We start from the raw sequence: 19,092 nt of genomic DNA, 5'->3' as shown, positions 1-19,092 counted from the left end.
AGCAGTGCACAGGGAAAAGGACCATCACAAGAGGTCCAAATACAACATAGTTCTATACAAATAACCCCAGCAGTGAAAAAGAAGAGTAAATACAAGAATTCTGCAAAAAAAAAAACGAGTTTCCTGACGAAGCCCCAGTGACCAAACACGTTGAGTTTGCAGCTGCCACCATCACACAGAGGAGAGGGAGACAGACGCGGGTCCTTACAGACGTTCCAGCCCCAGCCAGCCGAAATCTCTCGAGACGAGACCTCGTGACGTCACTAACAAGGAAGTGAGCACCGGGTGAATTGCCGGAGTTCTCCAGCGCTCCACAAGCTCGCGAGGAGGCAAAACAGGCACAGAAACAGCGTGGACTGGAACTAAGGCCACTGAAAATCCCCAAAGACCCCTGTACAACGAACTTAGGCATTTATAAAATGTGAGTGTATTTGCTTTGTATTCACTACACTATAAACTCCAAGGTACATTCTAAACACTTGGATGTTTTCTCTTTTTCTCTTGCCTCATAAGAAATTGAGGGAAGAAATCTGACTGTTCCATTGGAAAGAAAAGGAAACGGAGCAACAGAGTTTTTATGGTTTTATTGAAAAATATCACACGTAATTTATATCACAATAACACTAAGCACATTGATAAATATTGAACAAGCACGTGGGTTAATAATACCAGTGTATATTATATTGCATTGCATATTATGTTATAATTTGCACATATACTGCACAAGCACTTATGATCACAACATTATTTAATATAATAATATATTGCACTGCATAATTTGCACAATTCTTTGCAATTTTTGCACTTAAATTGAAACACAAAATACACGTGTCATTTGCATTGTTAATTAGCATTTTTTAGCAGATCCTCCTGGGCTGGAGGTGTGTGCTAGCCGAACCATCCCTGATAGCCTGTCCTGATGTCTCCCTATACCACCGCAGAGATCTCAGGCCTTCTGTTCTACCTCACAGGTATGCACCAGCACCAGAATACACCAGTAGCTATAGTATCTCATTTAGGGTGGGGAAAAAGGTGCTACACATGGAGGTTCTGCTGAGATAGTAGCAGGACAGAGGAGGTACGCTCCTATTTCTCAAAGTTAGAGGGCCCATGTGTGTAGTGTCCATAAGGAGACCCTATGGGATCTTAAGGACCGGGCTCTCCGGCCAAAAATGGAGCTACAGCATGGACCCCTCCTCTCCATGTTACATGCATGTGCAGTGTGTGTGTGTAATCGCTATTACTACAAAGAGGTGCAGGGGCAGTATCCCAGAGGCTTCACCAAGGGGAAGCTGCACCTGCACCGTGCTATTCTAACCAAGAAGAGGTGTGGGGGTAGTGTATCGAGGCTTCACCAAGGAGACTACGGCCCACCCGTGCTATTATAACCAAGAGGCGTGGGGGTAGTGTCTCAAGGCTTCACCGGGGAGACTACAGCCCACCTGTACTACTCTAACCAAGAAGAGGTGTGGGGGTAGTGTATTGAGGCTTCACCGAGGAGACTACGGCCCACACGTGCTATTATAACCAAGAAGAGGCGTGGGGGTAGTGTCTCGAGGCTTCACCGGGGAGACTACAGCCCACCTGTACTACTCTAACCAAGAAGAGGTGTGGGGGTAGTATCGCGAGACTTCACCGAGGAAACTACGGCCCACTCGTGCTGTTCATTTTTGTGTGAGCAGGCAGGTATCCGTGGAGGGGCGCTTGATCCACAGGTGGCCTGAAACTTGTGCAAAATTGGAAGACTCTGGTTGCAAATCTGTGGGCTTGGCGCGAAGCCTAGTCGCGCCCTTCTGGCAGAATAATCTGGGTTTGGCGCGAAAGCCAAGTCACACCCTGTTCTCTATAGGCTCGCTATTGCATTACCAGAGGGAAGAGCTGAAGTTGTGTCTATCTGCTACCGAGCTGCGGATGTGGGGACTTAGCCATATTGACAGGAGTGGCAGGGGGAGATGCCGGGAGACGAAAGGAAGCGCTAAATTTTAAAAAGTTGGCTCCGAGGTAGCCTTCAGTAGACGGTGGCAACCTGATCTGTATTTTCTGTCTATACCTTAATATATATGTAGCCTTGTCACCCTCTGTCCCACCCCCTTCGTCTTCACTATGTTGCTCTGCAGGGGGACTACACTCCCCAGAATGCCCCAGGAGCTGAGGTCATGTGACACAGTACAGCCAGTAGGGCTGCTAGAATTTCCTGAGGGGAGATTGGAACTTTGGGAGCGCTTGGAGGGCAAGCTGACAGTTAATTCAGTTGGAGCCAGTACTGAGACAGGGAAGATAGGATCTGGGTGTCAATGGCACCCAGACTAGGTCAGATTAACCCCCTTAGGTCCAAGATAGTTCCCAATCACCTAATTAGATTGTGGCTGCTACAGGGAACCCCCTAGCTAGGGACATTTCCCCATTAGCTGTATGTAGTTAGTTTATAGTGCCAGTGAAGACGCCACATTGTGAAGCATAGCCTGCGGTCTGAGACCCGATCCAGTCATATATCATTAAAGACTATTTTATTGGTGTGACCATACAGCTGGAACCCACCCCACACGGAGGTGGAGGCTTCGCTTACGACGTCGCTGCTGGATCTCCAGGATCCGTTGTTAATTGGTCGCTTCGGGTATTGGAGTACCCGGCAGGTACCTCAACTGAAGTGCACCAACGGTTCACGGGTAGCACTACCATACACACTTTTGGGAGCGCCTTGACATTGGGTAAAAGGACATCAGGGTATTGGTGCCAGGCACCCTTTGTACTGTAGGGACACTCACTTGGTGTAAGGGGGTTGGGAGTGTAATATATAGTGTAATATATATATATATTGTGGGGTAGAAGTATAAGATATATATGTTCAGTAAAGTCGTTATTACATACTTGTGGTCTGGTTATTACTATTATTGGTTCCTGTGTGTGGATCATCCCACTGCACTGAGATTTCTCACAGGTGGAGGCGCTGCATCAGGGCAGACAAGTGACACCCCAGGCTCCCAGAGGCGGATGCTCAGGCCTTCTGGCAGCCAGACAGGTACCGGTAGTCTCTTTAATCAGTGGTAAAGAGGGCTACATATACAGTAACTATCTACAGTATCTATATTTGGACCTCTATCTATGCTCCTGTCTAACTATATAGCTGCTACCTTTCTGTTTATCTCTAAATATCTTTCCGTATTCCTGTTTAATTACCTATGAATTTCTCTTTCACTTTACCACTTCATCCTTGTATTCCTCCCTAGGTCTGAGTCTCATTTCCCGTGCACTCACTTTCTCTTCCTTTCCCCTCACTTACATTTTTACTATCTCTTTCACTTTATAATCCTTTGTTTTACTCCCTTATTCTCTGTTTCCACTATCCTGTTCAGTCTTTCTTCGATATTTGAAATCCTTCCAAGCACAACATTGTAATGTTCCTGGGTCGTCCTGTCGGGACCAGAATGTTCACCCAACAACTAGCACTGATATAAAATGTGCCTTTTCCTTTTCTACATTGCACTTCGGGGCTCTGCTCGTTATGTAACCAGCACAAATTACAAATAAGAATAAAAACAGAAAATAACGACAACAATTTTAAAAGTGAAACCAAATACAGAACACAAACACTGTGATAATTGTTTAATATGAAACAAAATATGGAGAATAACCATGGGAAACATCCCTGCCATCTTAAAGCAATAAACAAAATGTGTGATAGTCAACAAACCCCCCTCCCCCAAATCAAATCAATCAATAGAACTCGAAGCCCAAGGTACAGTATGCCAAAAAAATAGTTCTTGCAAAAGTAGCAAGATGTAATACAGATGTAGCAGACGTTATTGGACCTGCTGTACTATTGCTGTGTGCAACAATTAGTTAGCCCCGCCTATTTTTTGTACGTGGCGGTTTCAATGGTGGCCGCTCCCACTGGCGCATTGTGTATGACCCGCTATTAAGGAGTAATATCTGCTACATCTGTACTGTATGTAATATGATTATGCCAACATGGCAAAGTTTATCTTTCAAAAATAGAAAAATATATATTTTACATTTGTTATTTTTTTTATTTTATTAATTTAAACATAGGAGTTCAGCAGAACAGACAATACACCCCTGTGCACTGCCATGCTAAGGAGAACAACATCTGTTCACTGTCCCCTAACCCTGTCTGCCACCTACTCTGTTTTGCTCTCACTTCCTGGTCTCATTGTCTCTGGGATGGTGCTCAGTGTGAAGATTTCACAGTCCGAGTTATCAGTAGGGGAAACGTGTAAATGGAATTCAAGTGATTCGGAATCCATGTTGTCTGTTTGTATCTATTTTGTTATTGAGACCATTCTGTAATGTTAGTTTGTAGGATGTTAGAAAGAAAAACACATTTAAGGGAAACTTATTTTGTAAAAAAACTTAGAACTGTTTATAGTACATTTTGGGTACAAGATGAAGGTTTAGATACGAATATGTGCTGTACGTACAGGCTTTTGTTTGTATTCTATTATTTCTGTTATTATACTGTACGCAGCTCTCATCTTCCTAATCTTATTACGGCTTAATAGTAACATAGTAGATGAGGTTGAAAAAAGACATCCATCCATCAAATTCAACCTACAGTATGCTAAATTTAGACGACAGATACTTTATCCTATATCTGTATTTACAGTATATTGATCCAGAGGAAGGAAAACAAAAACCGCCAGTGACAGATCATCCAATGACATCTCATAAAGGGAAAATAAATTCCTTCCTGACTTCACGAATTGACAATCAGATTACTCCCTGGATCAACATCCTTCCTATGTATGTCTGTATGTATCAGATGTTGATTACCGTAATTTCCGGACTATTGAGCGCACCTGAATATAAGCCGCACCCACTGAATTTTAAAAAAATTATTATTTTGAACATAAATAAGCCGCACACGTCTATAAGCCGCAGGTGCCTACTCCCCCTGCACCTCACATCAACACCCCCTGCACCTCACATCAACTCCCCCTGCACCTCACATCAACTCCCCCTGCACCACACATCAAGCCCCCCAGCACCTCACATCAACACCCCCTGCACCTCACATCAACACCCCCTGCACCTCACATCAACTCCCCCAGCACCTCACATCAACTCCCCCAGCACCTCACATCAACTCCCCCAGCACCTCACATCAACACCCCCTGCACCTCACATCAACACCCCCTGCACCTCACATCAACTCCCCCTGCACCTCACATCAACTCCCCCTGCAGCTCACATCAACCCCCCCTGCACCACACATCAAGCCCCCCAGCACCTCACATTAACCCCTGAGCACCTCACATCAAGCCCCCAGCACCTCACATTAACCCCCCAGCACCTCACATCAACACCCCCTGCACCTCACATCAACTCCCCCTGCACCTCACATCAACTCCCCTGCACCTCATATCAACCCCCCCTGCACCACACATCAAGCCCCCCAGCACCTCACATTAACCCCTGAGCACTTCACATCAAGCCCCCAGCACCTCACATTAACCAGTAAATACCTCTGCCGTCCAAGCAGTAAATACCTCTGCCGTCCAAGCAGGAGTGCACGCACGCTCTAGCAAGCAGCAGGCAGGAAGTGCCTCAATGCTAGAGCGCGCTGCTACTCTGCGAGGGGGAGAGCGGGCTCGCGGGGGATGGTGACAGCGAGCTCGCGGTGGGGCGCGGGAGAGTGGACTCGGGAGGGAGGGGGAGAGCAGAAAGCCACCGCGGGCCGCACAGTGAGTACAGGCGGGCTGCATGCGACCCGCGGGCCGCGTGTTGTGCAGGCCTGGTCTAATGAAAGCTTCATGCCGCCAAAAAACTGAGCACGTCACAGAATGTGTTTTTTTGAAAAAAAATAATTTGAAAGCGGGAAAAATCCATATATTAGCCGCGTCATTGTGTAAGCCGCGAGGTTCAAAGCGTGGGGAAAAAGTTGCGGCTTATAGTCCGGAATTTACGGTACAATGTATTACTGACCTAAAAGTGTTGCCATGCTGCTGAACAGTATAACATAATGTCATGGGGGGGAGGGCTTTTTAGCAACATCTTCCAAAAAATATTTAATGGTTACAGAGATATGCCTCTTTTTAAAACTTAAAGGGGGGTACATCAATCTTTAGATATTGGGTCAGAGATTCCCTCTGTGAAATCCCTAAATTCACTGGAGTTTGTTTGTTTCTATTGTGGCTTATAAATCCCTATTTATAGCAGCAATAGTGGGGTGGCACTAATATCGGGGCCGTTTCTCATATCCTAGGTAGTTTGGACTGAAAGATTATCTAATTGACTTAGAATAGGGGTGTCCCCTGTTTTAATCTTGGGTTGGGTGTGTCCCCACAAAATCCCACAATATTCATGGGGTAAGCGTTTTTCCCTCATGGACATTTACGGGCTTGTTCTATATCCGTTGAAAAGGATAATCAGGCTATTTTCCAGACAAAATTGTGTTGTGGCCAATAGGGCAGTTTTCACCAGAAATCTCCATCGGCTGCTTTGGCGGATATAAAAATAAAAGCCTCTTAATAATATTACTGCTGCTGGGGGGGAGGGGTGGCTATGGTAAGGTCCTACAAAGTTTCATAACTTTGGAGATACTGTAGGTGTACCCAACTGAAATAAGTGCCTGTTAATCCTAATTCTACAAAATATATGCATTAATAAAATATAATATTTTATAAAACTGTTATGCTACGCTGGATTCAGAAGATTGTCCGTTCGATGTGTTTGTCACTGCTTCCAGTGTTTTTATACTGCTGAAGCACTTCACAAATATTATGCTTAGATGTTCTGGTAGTTTAGGCTGGTGAACATAATTATATACTGTATAGGTTGTGAAAGTGTGACATCGAATAAAGGATGTATACCATTTCATATTAATGTACAAAAATGTAAATGCATTTTTTTTTTAGCATTTGGACAGAAATTGTTGTAACATAAGAAAAGAAAATAGAACACCGCGGATGGATTTATAATCTATAGGTTCTGCTATGTAATAGAACACTGTGGATAGATTTATAATCTATAGGTTCTGCTATGTAAAAGAATATATGATTTGTCCAGGTTTATATTTACAATATTGCCAATATTGTGGCTAGCGACAAAAAACTCCACAAAAATGTCAGCACCCCGGGCTGCAAACACTCACATCCCTCAGAGGGTTAATGTTGTTCTGAGGCAAACATTTGATTCAGCTTTGGATTTGTACGTAGCAAATTTGTATTCTGATGTCTTTGTTGTCAGGTTGAAAGTAACTTTTTGATATCCTGAAAATAAAAAAAAACATATATAAAAACTTAACTACTTCATATTTTTATGAACATTAGTACATTAGTGTTAAATACAATGTGTACAGTATATTTATACTCAAGTTCTATTTAGAAGAAAATAAAGAGTTATGCTGCTTTTCTGTATTTAAAGTGCACTCCCTCCAATATCAACCAATGGCAGTGACATATATAAGGAATTTGATTGGGAAACTTCTTTAAGATAAGTAAGGCTACACTTAAAGTGACGCGACGGTGACGGCAGCAATGCATTTGTTTTGACGCAACGTCGCGTTGCTGTCGCCGGCACTATAAGCGCACTCAAAGAGAAAGTTTCCATGTTATTTTATAGATAAAAAACACATTTGAGCACATTAATCTCTCTCTGTACAAGTCAGAGAGCACCTCTAAATTAGAAAGTGTGTGTGTGTGTGTTTGAACAGTGCACAGGGAAAAGGACCATCACAAGAGGTCCAAATACAACATAGTTCTATACAAATAACCCCAGCACTGAAAAAGAAGAGTGAATACAAGAATACTGCAAAAAAAAAAAAAATGCGTTTCCTGACGAAGCCCCAGTGACCAAACACGTTGAGTTTGCAGCGGCCACCATCACACAGAGGAGAGGGAGACAGATGCAGGTCCTTACAGACGTTCCAGCCCCAGCCAGCCGAAATCTCTCGAGACGAGACCTCGTGACGTCACTAACAAGGAAGTGAGCACCGGGTGAATTGCCAGAGTTCTCCAGCGCTCCACAAGCTCGCGAGGAGGCAAAACAGGCACAGAAACAGCGTGGACTGGAACTACACTGGCGACACACTTTATTCGAGCTCGGCTAGTCCCACGAATTCGGGTATACCCGGGTGTATTGAGGTTTGTGACTGTTTTCTGCCCGAGTGCATTGCGTTATTTTCCAGGCAGGGATTGAAGCATTTTATTCCCGCTGGCTGCAACACTGCACAGTATATATATATATACTGCATTACAATTCATGAATTTATGCCATCTGGTAGACACGCGAAGCATTGCAGCCTATTAAATCCTAATCATTATCATTTAACAGATCAGCCGCCCGTCAGCCAGGCATGAACCCAGGCTGGGAAGGCAAACGCAACGGGGCTTGTCAGAGGTGAGGAGCGGCGCATTCCAGGTATCTGCCAGGTACATACTGGGTATTTGCTCGAATAAAGTGTGTCGCAGCAGTAAGGCCACTGAAAATCCCCAAAGACCCTTGTACAATGAACTTAGGCATTTATAAAATGTGAGTGTATTTGCTTTGTATTCACTACACTATAAACTCCAAGGTACATTCTAAACACTTGGATGTTTTCTCTTTTTCTCTTGCCTCATAAGAAATTGGGGGAAGAAACCTGACTGTTCCATTGGAAAGAAAAGGAAACGGAGCAACAGAGTTTTTATGGTTTTATTGAAAAATATCACACGTAATTTATATCACAATAACACTAAGCACATTGATAAATATTGAACAAGCACGTGGGTTAACAATACCAGTGTATATTATATTGCATTGCATATTATGTTATAATTTGCACATATACTGCACAAGCACTTATGATCACAACATTATTTAATATAATAATATATTGCACTGCATAATTTGCACAATTCTTTGCAATTTTTGCACTTAAATTGAAACACAAAATACACGTGTCACTTGCATTGTTAATTAGCATTTTTTAGCAGATCCTCCTGGGCTGGAGGTGTGTGCTGGCCGAACCATCCCTGATAGCCTGTCCTGATGTCTCCCTGTACCACTGCAGAGATCTCAGGCCTTCTGTTCTACCTCACAGGTATGCACCAGCACCAGAATACACCAGTAGCTATAGTATCTCATTTAGGGTGGGGAAAAAGGTGCTACACATGGAGGTTCTGCTGAGATAGTAGCAGGACAGAGGAGGTACGCTCCTATTTCTCAAAGTTAGAGGGCCCATGTGTGTAGTGTCCATAAGGGGACCCTATGGGATCTTAAGGACCGGGCTCCCCGGCCAAAATGGAGCTACAGCATGGACCCCTCCTCTCCATGTTACATGCATGTGCAGAGTGTGTGTGTAATCGCTATTACTACGAAGAGGTGCAGGGGCAGTATCCCAGAGGCTTCACCAAGGGGAAGCTGCGCCTGCACCTAGCTATTCTAACCAAGAAGAGGTGTGGGGGTAGTGTATCGAGGCTTCACCGAGGAGACTACGGCCCACCCGTGCTATTATAACCAAGAAGAGGCGTGGGGGTAGTGTCTCGAGGATTCACCGGGGAGACTACAGTCCACCTGTACTACTCTAACCAAGAAGAGGTGTGGGGGTAGTGTCGCGAGACTTCACCGAGGAAACTACGGCCCACTCGTGCTGTTCATTTTTGTGTGAGCAGGCAGGTATCCGTGGAGGGGCGCTTGATCCACAGGTGGCCTGAAACTTGTGCAAAGTTGGAAGACTCTGGTTGCAAATCTCTGGGTTTGGCGCAAAGCCTAGTCGCGCCCTTCTGGCAGAATAATTTGGGTTTGGCGCGAAAGCCAAGTCACACCCTGTTCTCTATAGGCTCGCTATTGCATTACCAGAGGGAGGAGCTGAAGTTGTGTCTATCTGCTACCGAGCTGCGGATGTGGGGACTTAGCCACAGTCGCACATGGTAGAATTGTTGAACAGACGCACACCTATCCGCTGCCCCCCAGATAGCTGCGACGATGGATGAGAAGCAAGGCACTCACTTTGCTCTCCCAGGAGATCTGCTATTACTTCCCCACGATAGAGAGAACTCGCTCCGGTTGGTGTGCCCGTTGTGCGAATGGGTGAAACCAGCGCTGGGATCCGCTTCCCGGTGCTCTGAATGCCACGCACCGTACCTCCGCCTCCAGGGCCCTGGAACGGAGATTTCCAAGACTCTGCTGCCCACTGGGGAACTTCCCGATATCAACAGGTTTCTCCAAAGATTGATGGAGATGCCTGGACAGCCATCCGAGACCTACCAGCCTGATTTCTGGATATTGCTTTGGAACCTGGTCGGTTCCGAAATCCGGCATGGGAGCCGCTGTTCACAAGGTATGAACTCTGGAGCTAAGCAGTGAAGGAAAGTTGGAGCACAACTAAGCACAGAAAAAGGAGAACAAACTGCGAGAGTGTGTGTCCCATAAAAATATATTTAATGGATCAAAACATAAAAATACAGCGAGCCCACGGGCCCCCACCAACGCGTTTCGAGCGGAACGCTCTTTATCAAGGTGTATACTGATCCCCTCTTACCTGGTCTCTGATATACACACAGTTTCCCACCATCCGACTCCATCCGCTCGGCGCCAGACCGCGTCACAAGTGGCGTGTCATGCGCGTCGCGCAATGGTGACGTCAGCGCGCACATGCGTGTATACAGAATAAACAAACTTTATTGACAATTGACAACTAACAACATACTCTAAACATTTATCAACTCAAAATAGAAATTGACCTAGCTACACGATGCCTTTATAACATATTAAAACCTTTTAAAAAGAAGATATGTTTTATGGGACACACACTCTCTCGCAGTTTGTTCTCCTTTTTCTGTGCTTAGTTGTGCTCCAACTTTCCTTCACTGCTTTGCTGTCACCTTTGGAAAACCGGATGCACACACCAGAGGAGGAAATTCATGGAGACCATCAATATGTGAGTAATACTACTCTTATACACCTTTTTACTGCTCCACAGCGATACATCTGACTGGACACTAGCTAGTGGGAGTTGTTACTAATCTTAGTGGAACTCTATCCAGGCCATCGTGTTATAGTGGAAGTAGGTGTGATCTACATGTGATTTTTGGTCTATTATTTCCGTGATACTCCTAGGATTTACACAGTTAAAGAAGACATTCATGGACTTGTAATAGTCTTGATCACTGTTTTAGAGCACCATACAGCATTTTTTCTACGTTGAACTCTGGAGCGGGCTCGCTGGGAGCCCTGGGAATTGACATCAGTGGTCTCTCCAGCCCGGCAGAAGAAATCTTACCAGCGAACATACCTGAGTCCACACCGGCCAGTGTGCGATAGCGTGAGTCTCCTTCTGCCATCCAGTCATATCCCGCTACGATCCGTGCCTTAGAGGAGGCGAGCCGGTGCCTGGAAAGGCCTGGCCGAGCGAGGGCCACCACGCCCTTGGTGCCCCGCTCCCCACAGGAGGAACCATCCGCACTGCGTCTGCGAGCTTCCGGCAGACCAGCGAGGGTGCATCCATCGATGAGGTATCGGACGAGGCCTCCAACGACCCCTTTGTACATCTCGAGCCCAAATTTCTACCAAGGGGTGTCGATCATCGTTTGACCGATGTCCCTGGAGGAATGTCCCAGCTCCAGTTGCAGTGTAAATCCATCTGCGAGCTCGAGCCATGGCCTATGTGTCTACTGTCTAAGCCGAGTGCCCGGATGAGGTGATCAGTGCGGAGGGATCTCCGATAACAACATTACTGGACAGTAATGCTTCTTTTGCGGCTTCTTCATCCGCCCCTGCTGCGTTGGTGAGTACTCCTACAGAGAACCTTTTCTTTCAGTAGTGCAGGGCGCGGAAGCAGGGGCAGGACAAGCGGAGCATGGGAGGCCTTGCTAAACCTCTGGTTGCCACTGTTCCCACTCTTGCGTGCGGACTGTTGCAGGCTATAATACGGACAACCTCTTCTGTTGCCACCCAAGTTGAGTTATGGAACTCTAAATACCCCGCGAAACGAGGCTTTGAAGTGCTGGACTTGCCCCATCCTGCCCCATTGCCCTGTTCCGACCATTCCCACAGTCCTGAATTTAGTCCCCGTGAAGCTGACGGTGACCACAGTTACAGGCCAGGAACCCCTTGACTTGTGTCTCCGATAATGACTGAGGCCACTTCCTGTGTGACGGTTACCCCAATAGTGACGGCTAAAATATCTGAAGGGGTGGACACATTACCTGGGTGGAATCAGTTATGTTATAATGTTATTACCATGTTGTGTTTTTATTGTATAAAAATGTGGTGGAATGTTATGCCCTCATGCGAGGTCGTGAGGGATTTCAAAACCAGAGGAGGATGTAGCCAAGTCCCCTTGGACTACTAATTCTATGGCCCATTTAGCACTGTAAGCTATGTTTAAAAGCTGTGTTTAAAGAAGCATGCATTGGCTTAAGGGTTCTCCGTGTAATGTGGACTTGAGCGAAAAGGTAGCACTGTGTGCTCATTTGCATGTCATTTCCCAGAATCCCTTGCTGCAGTGGAAGCACTGTATGCTAGGTGATAATGGTGAAAAGCAGGGTTGCAGACCTGTCTATAACATGTGAATGTGCTCGCAAGTAATATTTTTATATGAGATATATATCTATATATATATATATACATACACACACACACACACACTGTGAGTGTATATATATATATATATATATATATATATATATATATATATATATATATAAATATATATATATACATATATATATATTAGCTGATATACCCGTCGTTGCCCGGGATGTAATGTTCCCGCTCCCCTCTCTCTCTAACCTCCTCCCTCTCCCCCTCTCTCCCTTCCTCCCTCTCCCCTCTCATCTCTACCCTCTCCCTCTCTCCCCTCCGCCCTCTCTCTCTCTCCACTCCCCCCCCTCTCTCTCTCTTCCCCTGTCTCCCCCCTCTCGGTTTGTCCCCCGTTCACATCAATCCGGCTCCCCCCCCTTTACAGGTCCGGTCCCTCCTCCCCATTTACAGGTCCGGTCCCTCCCCCCCCCCCATTTACAGGTCCAGTCCCCGTCCCTCCCCCCCCCAATTTACAGGTCTAGTCCCCCCCCCCTCCCATATACAGGTCCGGTCCCCCGACCCCCTTACAGCTCTGTCCCCCCCCCCCCCCTTTACAGCTTCATGCGGTGTGTGTGCGGCAGTGTGTGTGTGTGTGGCAGTTTCAGTGTGTGTGTGTGTGCGCATCAGTCAGTGTGTGTGTGTGTCAGTCTGGTGTTGCCCCCCTCTCTCTTGACTGTTCTCCCCCCCTTCCCCCCCGCAGAGGTGTGGAGGAAAGGGGAGACGGGGAGGCGGTATTTATCCTGACTCTTCCCCCTGCGTGGAGCTGCTGATTGGGGGGGGGGGGGGGGGGTTGCTACCCGCTCGCAGGACCCCAGTCTGGCCTCACCGCTGGCTTCTTCTTCCCCCCCCTGCTGGTAATACGGGGCCCACGGTGTAAGGAGAAGAGCCGAGTGGGCGGGCGGAAGGCGGAAGCGTGATGTGAGAGGCGGCGTCGGCGTGAGTGCGGCAGGCGGGAGGCTGCGTGTCGGCGTGAGTGCGGCAGGCGGCGGGGTGATTGGTGCGGCGCAGGGGTGAGAGGCGGGAGGCGGCGGGTGCTGGTGAGTGGGGGTCGGTCCAGAGGCGCATGCGGTGTGAGTGTGGTGTGACTGTCACGGCCTGCGTAGGCATGGCCGTGACGTCACCCCACCCCGAAGGACCATGAGCTGAGGCTGTCCGCCGGCCAATCACAGGGGGCACAAATACACACACAAACATTATTTCATATATATATATATATATATATAAAAAAACAGACAAAAAACAGGCGCACTCATATCGTAATAAAGTTTAACAAAATTTATATGGAGTAGATGGTTTAAAAAAAACACACTCACAAACATAACGGGAATAAAAGCAGTTATGAGTAATACTCAATCGCCAGCCAGATACTGTACATACATACACACAGTTGTGTGAAAAAGAAAGTACAGCCTCTTTGAATTATATGGTTGTACATAACAAGAGACAGGGGTGCCCAATGCTACATCCCATTGACAAAACATATATGGTAAAAAGTACAAAGTAAAATACTTCAATAATAATAATAATAATAATAAATACTTGGTTATTTAGTTAACCCTTTGGCCAAAGCATCATAAGCCTGCATACCAACAGTTGTGTGAAAAAGAAAGTACAGCCTCTTTGAATTCTATGGTTGTACATATCAGGACATAATAACAATCCTCTTTTCCTTAGCATGTCTTAAATTAGGTAAATACAACCTCAGATGAACAACAACACATGACATATTACATGGCAATGAGGGGGTTAACACAAGATGCTGCTGTAAGATGTTATTTTCCTCTGCAGGCTGCAGATTGCAGCGAGGGGTGAGCAGAAGGTGCATATGAGGGGGTTTGTCCGCAGTAACATTATACCTACAGCATATAGCCGAGTGTGTTTATGGCCAAATTGCGCAAAGCTACTAGATATTCCAAGCACAGACTGTGGGACATAAATCACTAACGTCTCTCTGACTCTGCTCCCATTCCAGCAATTGACTCTAAGGCCCGGGCCATAGAGGTGTGGGGAGAGCGGAGGCGCGCTAACGCTGAGGCTCGCCTGCTTCAGTCAGCGCGATTGCACGGACTTGCAGGCGAGCCAGCGTGCGCGAAGGGAGCCGGGGGGGGGTGGTTGGAGGCGGGGCAGTGACGTCGCTGGGCCAATCGCCCGCGACGCACTGACGTCACTGTCACGGCGCCGACGTCACGGCGCCGTGACGTTGACGCTGCTGTGCAGTGATTGGAGGTTTTCAGTCGACAGCGCGCTGAAAAACAGCTTGGCGCTCGGCTGAAAACTCCAAAGCCTGAGCACGCCTGTGGACGCTCGCCAGCGCGGAGCGTCCGCACGCCTCAGCACGGCTGGTCCATCTATGGACGCAGCCTAAAGAAAGGCTAATGAAAAGCAGGAGAATGCATAAGAGGGCGTGGGGAGGAGTTTCTCATCACTGCTCTATGACAAAAGGCTGCTTATTCTCTGCACATATGAAAGGGGGACGGGGATGAGAGAAAAAGTGATAGTGATGTTGTAAGGGCTGGGGTTTAATTACAGGAAACATGTATACAAATAAAGATATGAATGGGTGTAATATTGTTTTCCATTCACATAAATCTTGTAGCAGCATAGCTACAATGCTGTTTCCTGCTTGCCCTGTGCTAGTTAGCCCCCCCCCCCCCATAACAACGGACCACTTGAAATCATGTGCAGGAAACAGCATGGTACCTATGCTGCTACAAGATTTGTGAGAAAGGAAAACAATTTTACTAAACTGGCTCAAGTTGTAATTAGGGAAGGACTATAGCAACCAGAGAATTATGTAACTTTATAGCTGAATTGCTACATAGCCAGTAGCAGTTAGCCTCTCATTGCCATTAGTCCTATACATTCCTGAGAAGCTAACTTTAGTGCTCAATATCCTGCTGCCAGGGCTTAAAATCTTACCATCACATTGATATTACCCCTAGCATATCTGGGAATATATAAGCATGAACACCATAGAATGTATATATGAATGATTACCATAGCTGTTGGATTATGTCTAAAGAGATTCATGTGTGATGGGCTAACTCTGTGAGGCTGCATCATATCAATTATAAACAAACAATATATATCAGTGTACTGCTAGATTTGGACATCTTTCATTTAGGTGTTTCACCTTAACCTTTAGATAGGACTAATAGTTTAGTGCAATCGCCTCCCCCCATTTTGCGTGTGTGTGTCCTTCTCCATCTCTGTGTGTGTCTGTTAGCAATAAAGCTTTGGGGGGAAAAAAACTTGATGTTCTAAATCGGGAGCCACACTCAACACGTGTTATAAGCGATCCGCGTTGTAGCGGATCGCGCTATAACGGGTTGAGCTGTACTGTATGTCTATATATATATATATATATATATATATGTATGTATGTATGTATGTATCTTTAGTGGGGTCTTCTATTTCTATGTATTATAAATATGACAACTTGTTTCTTGAGCTAATTTGTTTTATTATATTGTAAGGGATGTTTGTTAAAACATATATACCTCAAAGCAGCATACAGTAAGGTATACTGTACAAAGCGAATACATGTTACTAATACCTGTCTTGATGTTTGTTTGAGCGCTTTCCAGGAATGATATTCCATCTGCATAACCCGCAGCTGCAGCCATCGAGGCTGGTCACAAATAGCAAAGGCCACAATACATTTCAGAATGATGAGTAAATGCTGATAAATACAAAACATATTGAGGAATTATTCAAGTGAACTGAATCACACTCAACCATGCCTATGGGCATCCTGATTGTTTTGAAATGAGAATAAATCATTTAGAAAGGTGCCCATGTATTAGTAATTTGTCTAAACGTCAGCCGCCATATAGAGGCTGTTCTGTGTTACTGCTCAGTTAGTCTCAAAGTGTACAACAAGAAATACAATAAGAATAAAACAGCAGAGTGCAAAAAAGCTTTAATCTTCCAACTCTAAAGAGGTCTTCAACTAGAAATGTATGAGAGAGAGGGGGAGAGACGGAGGGGGAGAGAGGGAGGGGGAAAGAGGGAGGGGGAGAGAGGGAGAGAGGGAGGGGGAAAGAGGGAGGGGGAGAGGGAGGGAGGGGGAGAGGGAGGGGGAAAGAGGGAGGGCGAGAGGGAGGGAGGGGGAAAGAGTGAGGGGTTGTAGAGAGGGAGGGAGAGGGAGGGGGAGAGGGGGGAGAGGAAGTGAGAGGGAGAGGGGGAGATGGACGAGAAGAGAGAGGGGGGAGAGATTAGACTATTTTCCACGTGTTGCAGGTATGTTCACAGGTATCTCTCCACATGTAGTATAGATGAGTGTTTTAGGCGGTATGTGTCTCTTATTTAAGAGGCACTCACTGCTGACTCCTCTCTCACATACAGTATCCCTGGAGAACATTGCTTCATCATCCACACTTCCTATTATTCTATGATTAAGCCAGGTAAAAAATAAAATGTATAGAAAATACAGTATATATTTATACTATGGAATATGCCCTGACCCTACGGAGTCATTCTGCCAACCCTAACTGAGAGAAACCAAATCATCTGCAGCAGTCTCATTCCATCAAAACAACAGAATATTCAAATGTAAGCAGAATATTCTTATTGCCTCTGAAGTCTTAGATTAGAGTTGTCTATGAATAAAAGCCTCTGACTTTGTAAACCGAAAGCCAAAAAGTGTTCCAGCACTCCACATGTAGAATGTGTACAGTATGTCTCAATCCCAACGGCATGAAATTACAACACCACTTTCGTGAGGCTACCTGGGACCATCAATCTACAGAGCAGCCATGTGTAATCTTAAAGAAAGGAAAACATACTAATCCCACAAAACGCCGCGCTCCCAATGTGTATCACGCTAACTCACACACAACATAACTAAAGCAATGACAGAAAAATACCTACTGTGCAGTGTAATAAAAATCACGAAGAAAACAAAAAGCACAAAAAAATACACAAAAAGATGACAAACATCAAAGTGAAAATATGCCAATGTTAAAATGAAAGAACTACAGGACAGCAGCTAGTCACAAAATAAAAATGCTATGTTGTGACTAGCTGCTGCCCTATAGTTTTATATACTGTATAAAATACATTCTATTTATATATTCCCGTAGTGCTCGGTTTTATGGGATTGCTATGTTTCCTGTCTGTAAGGTAACGCTTTGCTGTTCTGTACTAATGTACAAAATAATTACCATGGACTGACCTCTGCAACAAGTATCCAGAGCATTACTTCTTCAGGTCGCACCTCCAATGTCTGGCATAGAGCCTTTATCTCTGGGGAGATACCAATAAGAAAGCAGTTGGTGATGACAGAGAGAAATCCAAGCATCTCAAAGGCAATCTGAAAATGAGAAACCAAAAAAGGTTTATTAGAACTTATCAACTGCAGATATCACGTAAAAAAGAAATATCTGTGGGCAGAAGGTTGGACGCCATGGTGATTTAGGAGTCTTTGTGTGATGGTTAAGGTGTTTATTTGAATACACAATATTGCAGGTTAAATTCCAGCCTATGCTTGTTATATTCGTTCTGTGCAAATGTAATAAAGTAAAGCATACTGTATATAAAGATCACAATAGAAGAGTAATCTAAAATGATAACTAAATGTAGAGAGTTTGTGATAGAAACCGAGAGCAGGATATGTCAGGAAAAGGGGAATCTGAGTAATCTAGTTTGAGAAAGGATGGTTAGGTTATTGTTGGTAGAGAGGACAAAATTGATTGAATTCATGAACCACAACCTGTCTGGCATTTAATAACCACAGCACCATCCAATCCTGTATTGTATCTTTCCTTGTTTATTTTATGAATTGATTAGCAATAGCCATGTTACTCCAGTGGCGATAGTGCAGAGTAAATGAGTACTTCAGTATTAGGTGGTAACGTTTTTATTTGGATTAACAATCTGTGTTAAACTCCTGGAATCGCTGTAAATCAGTATCGCTGACCTGAGGAAGAGAGGAGGACTCTCGAAAGCTTATTTACAATATCTATTGTTAGTCCAAATAAAAAAAGTATATCAGCTAATACTAAAGTACTCACTTGTCTCTTTTGGAACTTTAAATGTTTTCTTCTTTTTTTCCTTTTTGTAACTGTGAAGCGCTTTGAGTCCCATTGTCAGAAATGCGCTATATAAAAATGTGGAAATGCACTGGAGGGGTCTTTGAAGATGGGCATCCATTTTGTTTATGGGCCTCCATTTGGTCTTTGTGCGTCCATTTTGTTTGTATATGTGTCTGTATGTGAAATGTGGCAAGAATGTGTTTTGCAGAAGGGGGTTTTCAGTTCATGCCTTTTGACCCAACGCCCAGTACATTGCAGTTGAGCATATCCTGTTTTTGTAGCAACTAGAGAGCCAATTTATGTTAGTAATGAGTGACTTTTAATTCTATAGGTTTAAGAATAGGAAGTAAGCCCCGTGCACAGTGAATGCTTGAGTGATGTCATTATAATCTGCCTATGAACCAGTGTTAGCCAAAGGACGCAATTATGTATAAGAACTCTGAGAGGTCTGCCCAGTGTGCCTGACTTTCCTTGCTGATCACAAGTATTGTGGATCAATAAATTACTCAATATATCGAACCTGTGTTAGCTCTTG

At 45.1% G+C, this 19,092-nt stretch overlaps 1 protein-coding gene across 6 annotated transcripts in view; it reads right to left on the bottom strand.

The window, feature by feature from the left end:
* Positions 1-6,816: 6,816 nt before the first annotated feature.
* LOC142470139 (anoctamin-10-like) overlaps positions 6,817-19,092 on the bottom strand; it is an 80,223-nt gene continuing 67,947 nt past the window's right edge. For 5 of the 6 annotated variants that reach the window (XM_075577094.1, XM_075577093.1, XM_075577097.1 and 2 more), the window contains 3 exons: positions 17,699-17,836; positions 16,079-16,204; positions 6,817-7,229 (listed from right to left, as the gene is read on the bottom strand). In XM_075577094.1, the coding sequence (XP_075433209.1) occupies positions 7,203-7,229; positions 16,079-16,204; positions 17,699-17,836 (291 nt within the window). In that variant the 3' untranslated portion in view covers positions 6,817-7,202. Of the gene's footprint in view, positions 7,230-16,078; positions 16,205-17,687; positions 17,837-19,092 lie in introns of all 6 variants that reach the window. The other variant, XR_012789180.1, reaches the window with a different exon arrangement.

Source organism: Ascaphus truei, chromosome 19, assembly GCF_040206685.1.
Source record: "Ascaphus truei isolate aAscTru1 chromosome 19, aAscTru1.hap1, whole genome shotgun sequence".
NCBI classification, from domain to species: Eukaryota; Metazoa; Chordata; class Amphibia; order Anura; family Ascaphidae; genus Ascaphus; species Ascaphus truei.
The sequence above is the reverse complement of the archived record's forward strand: the minus strand, read 5'-3'. Positions and strand labels throughout refer to the sequence as shown.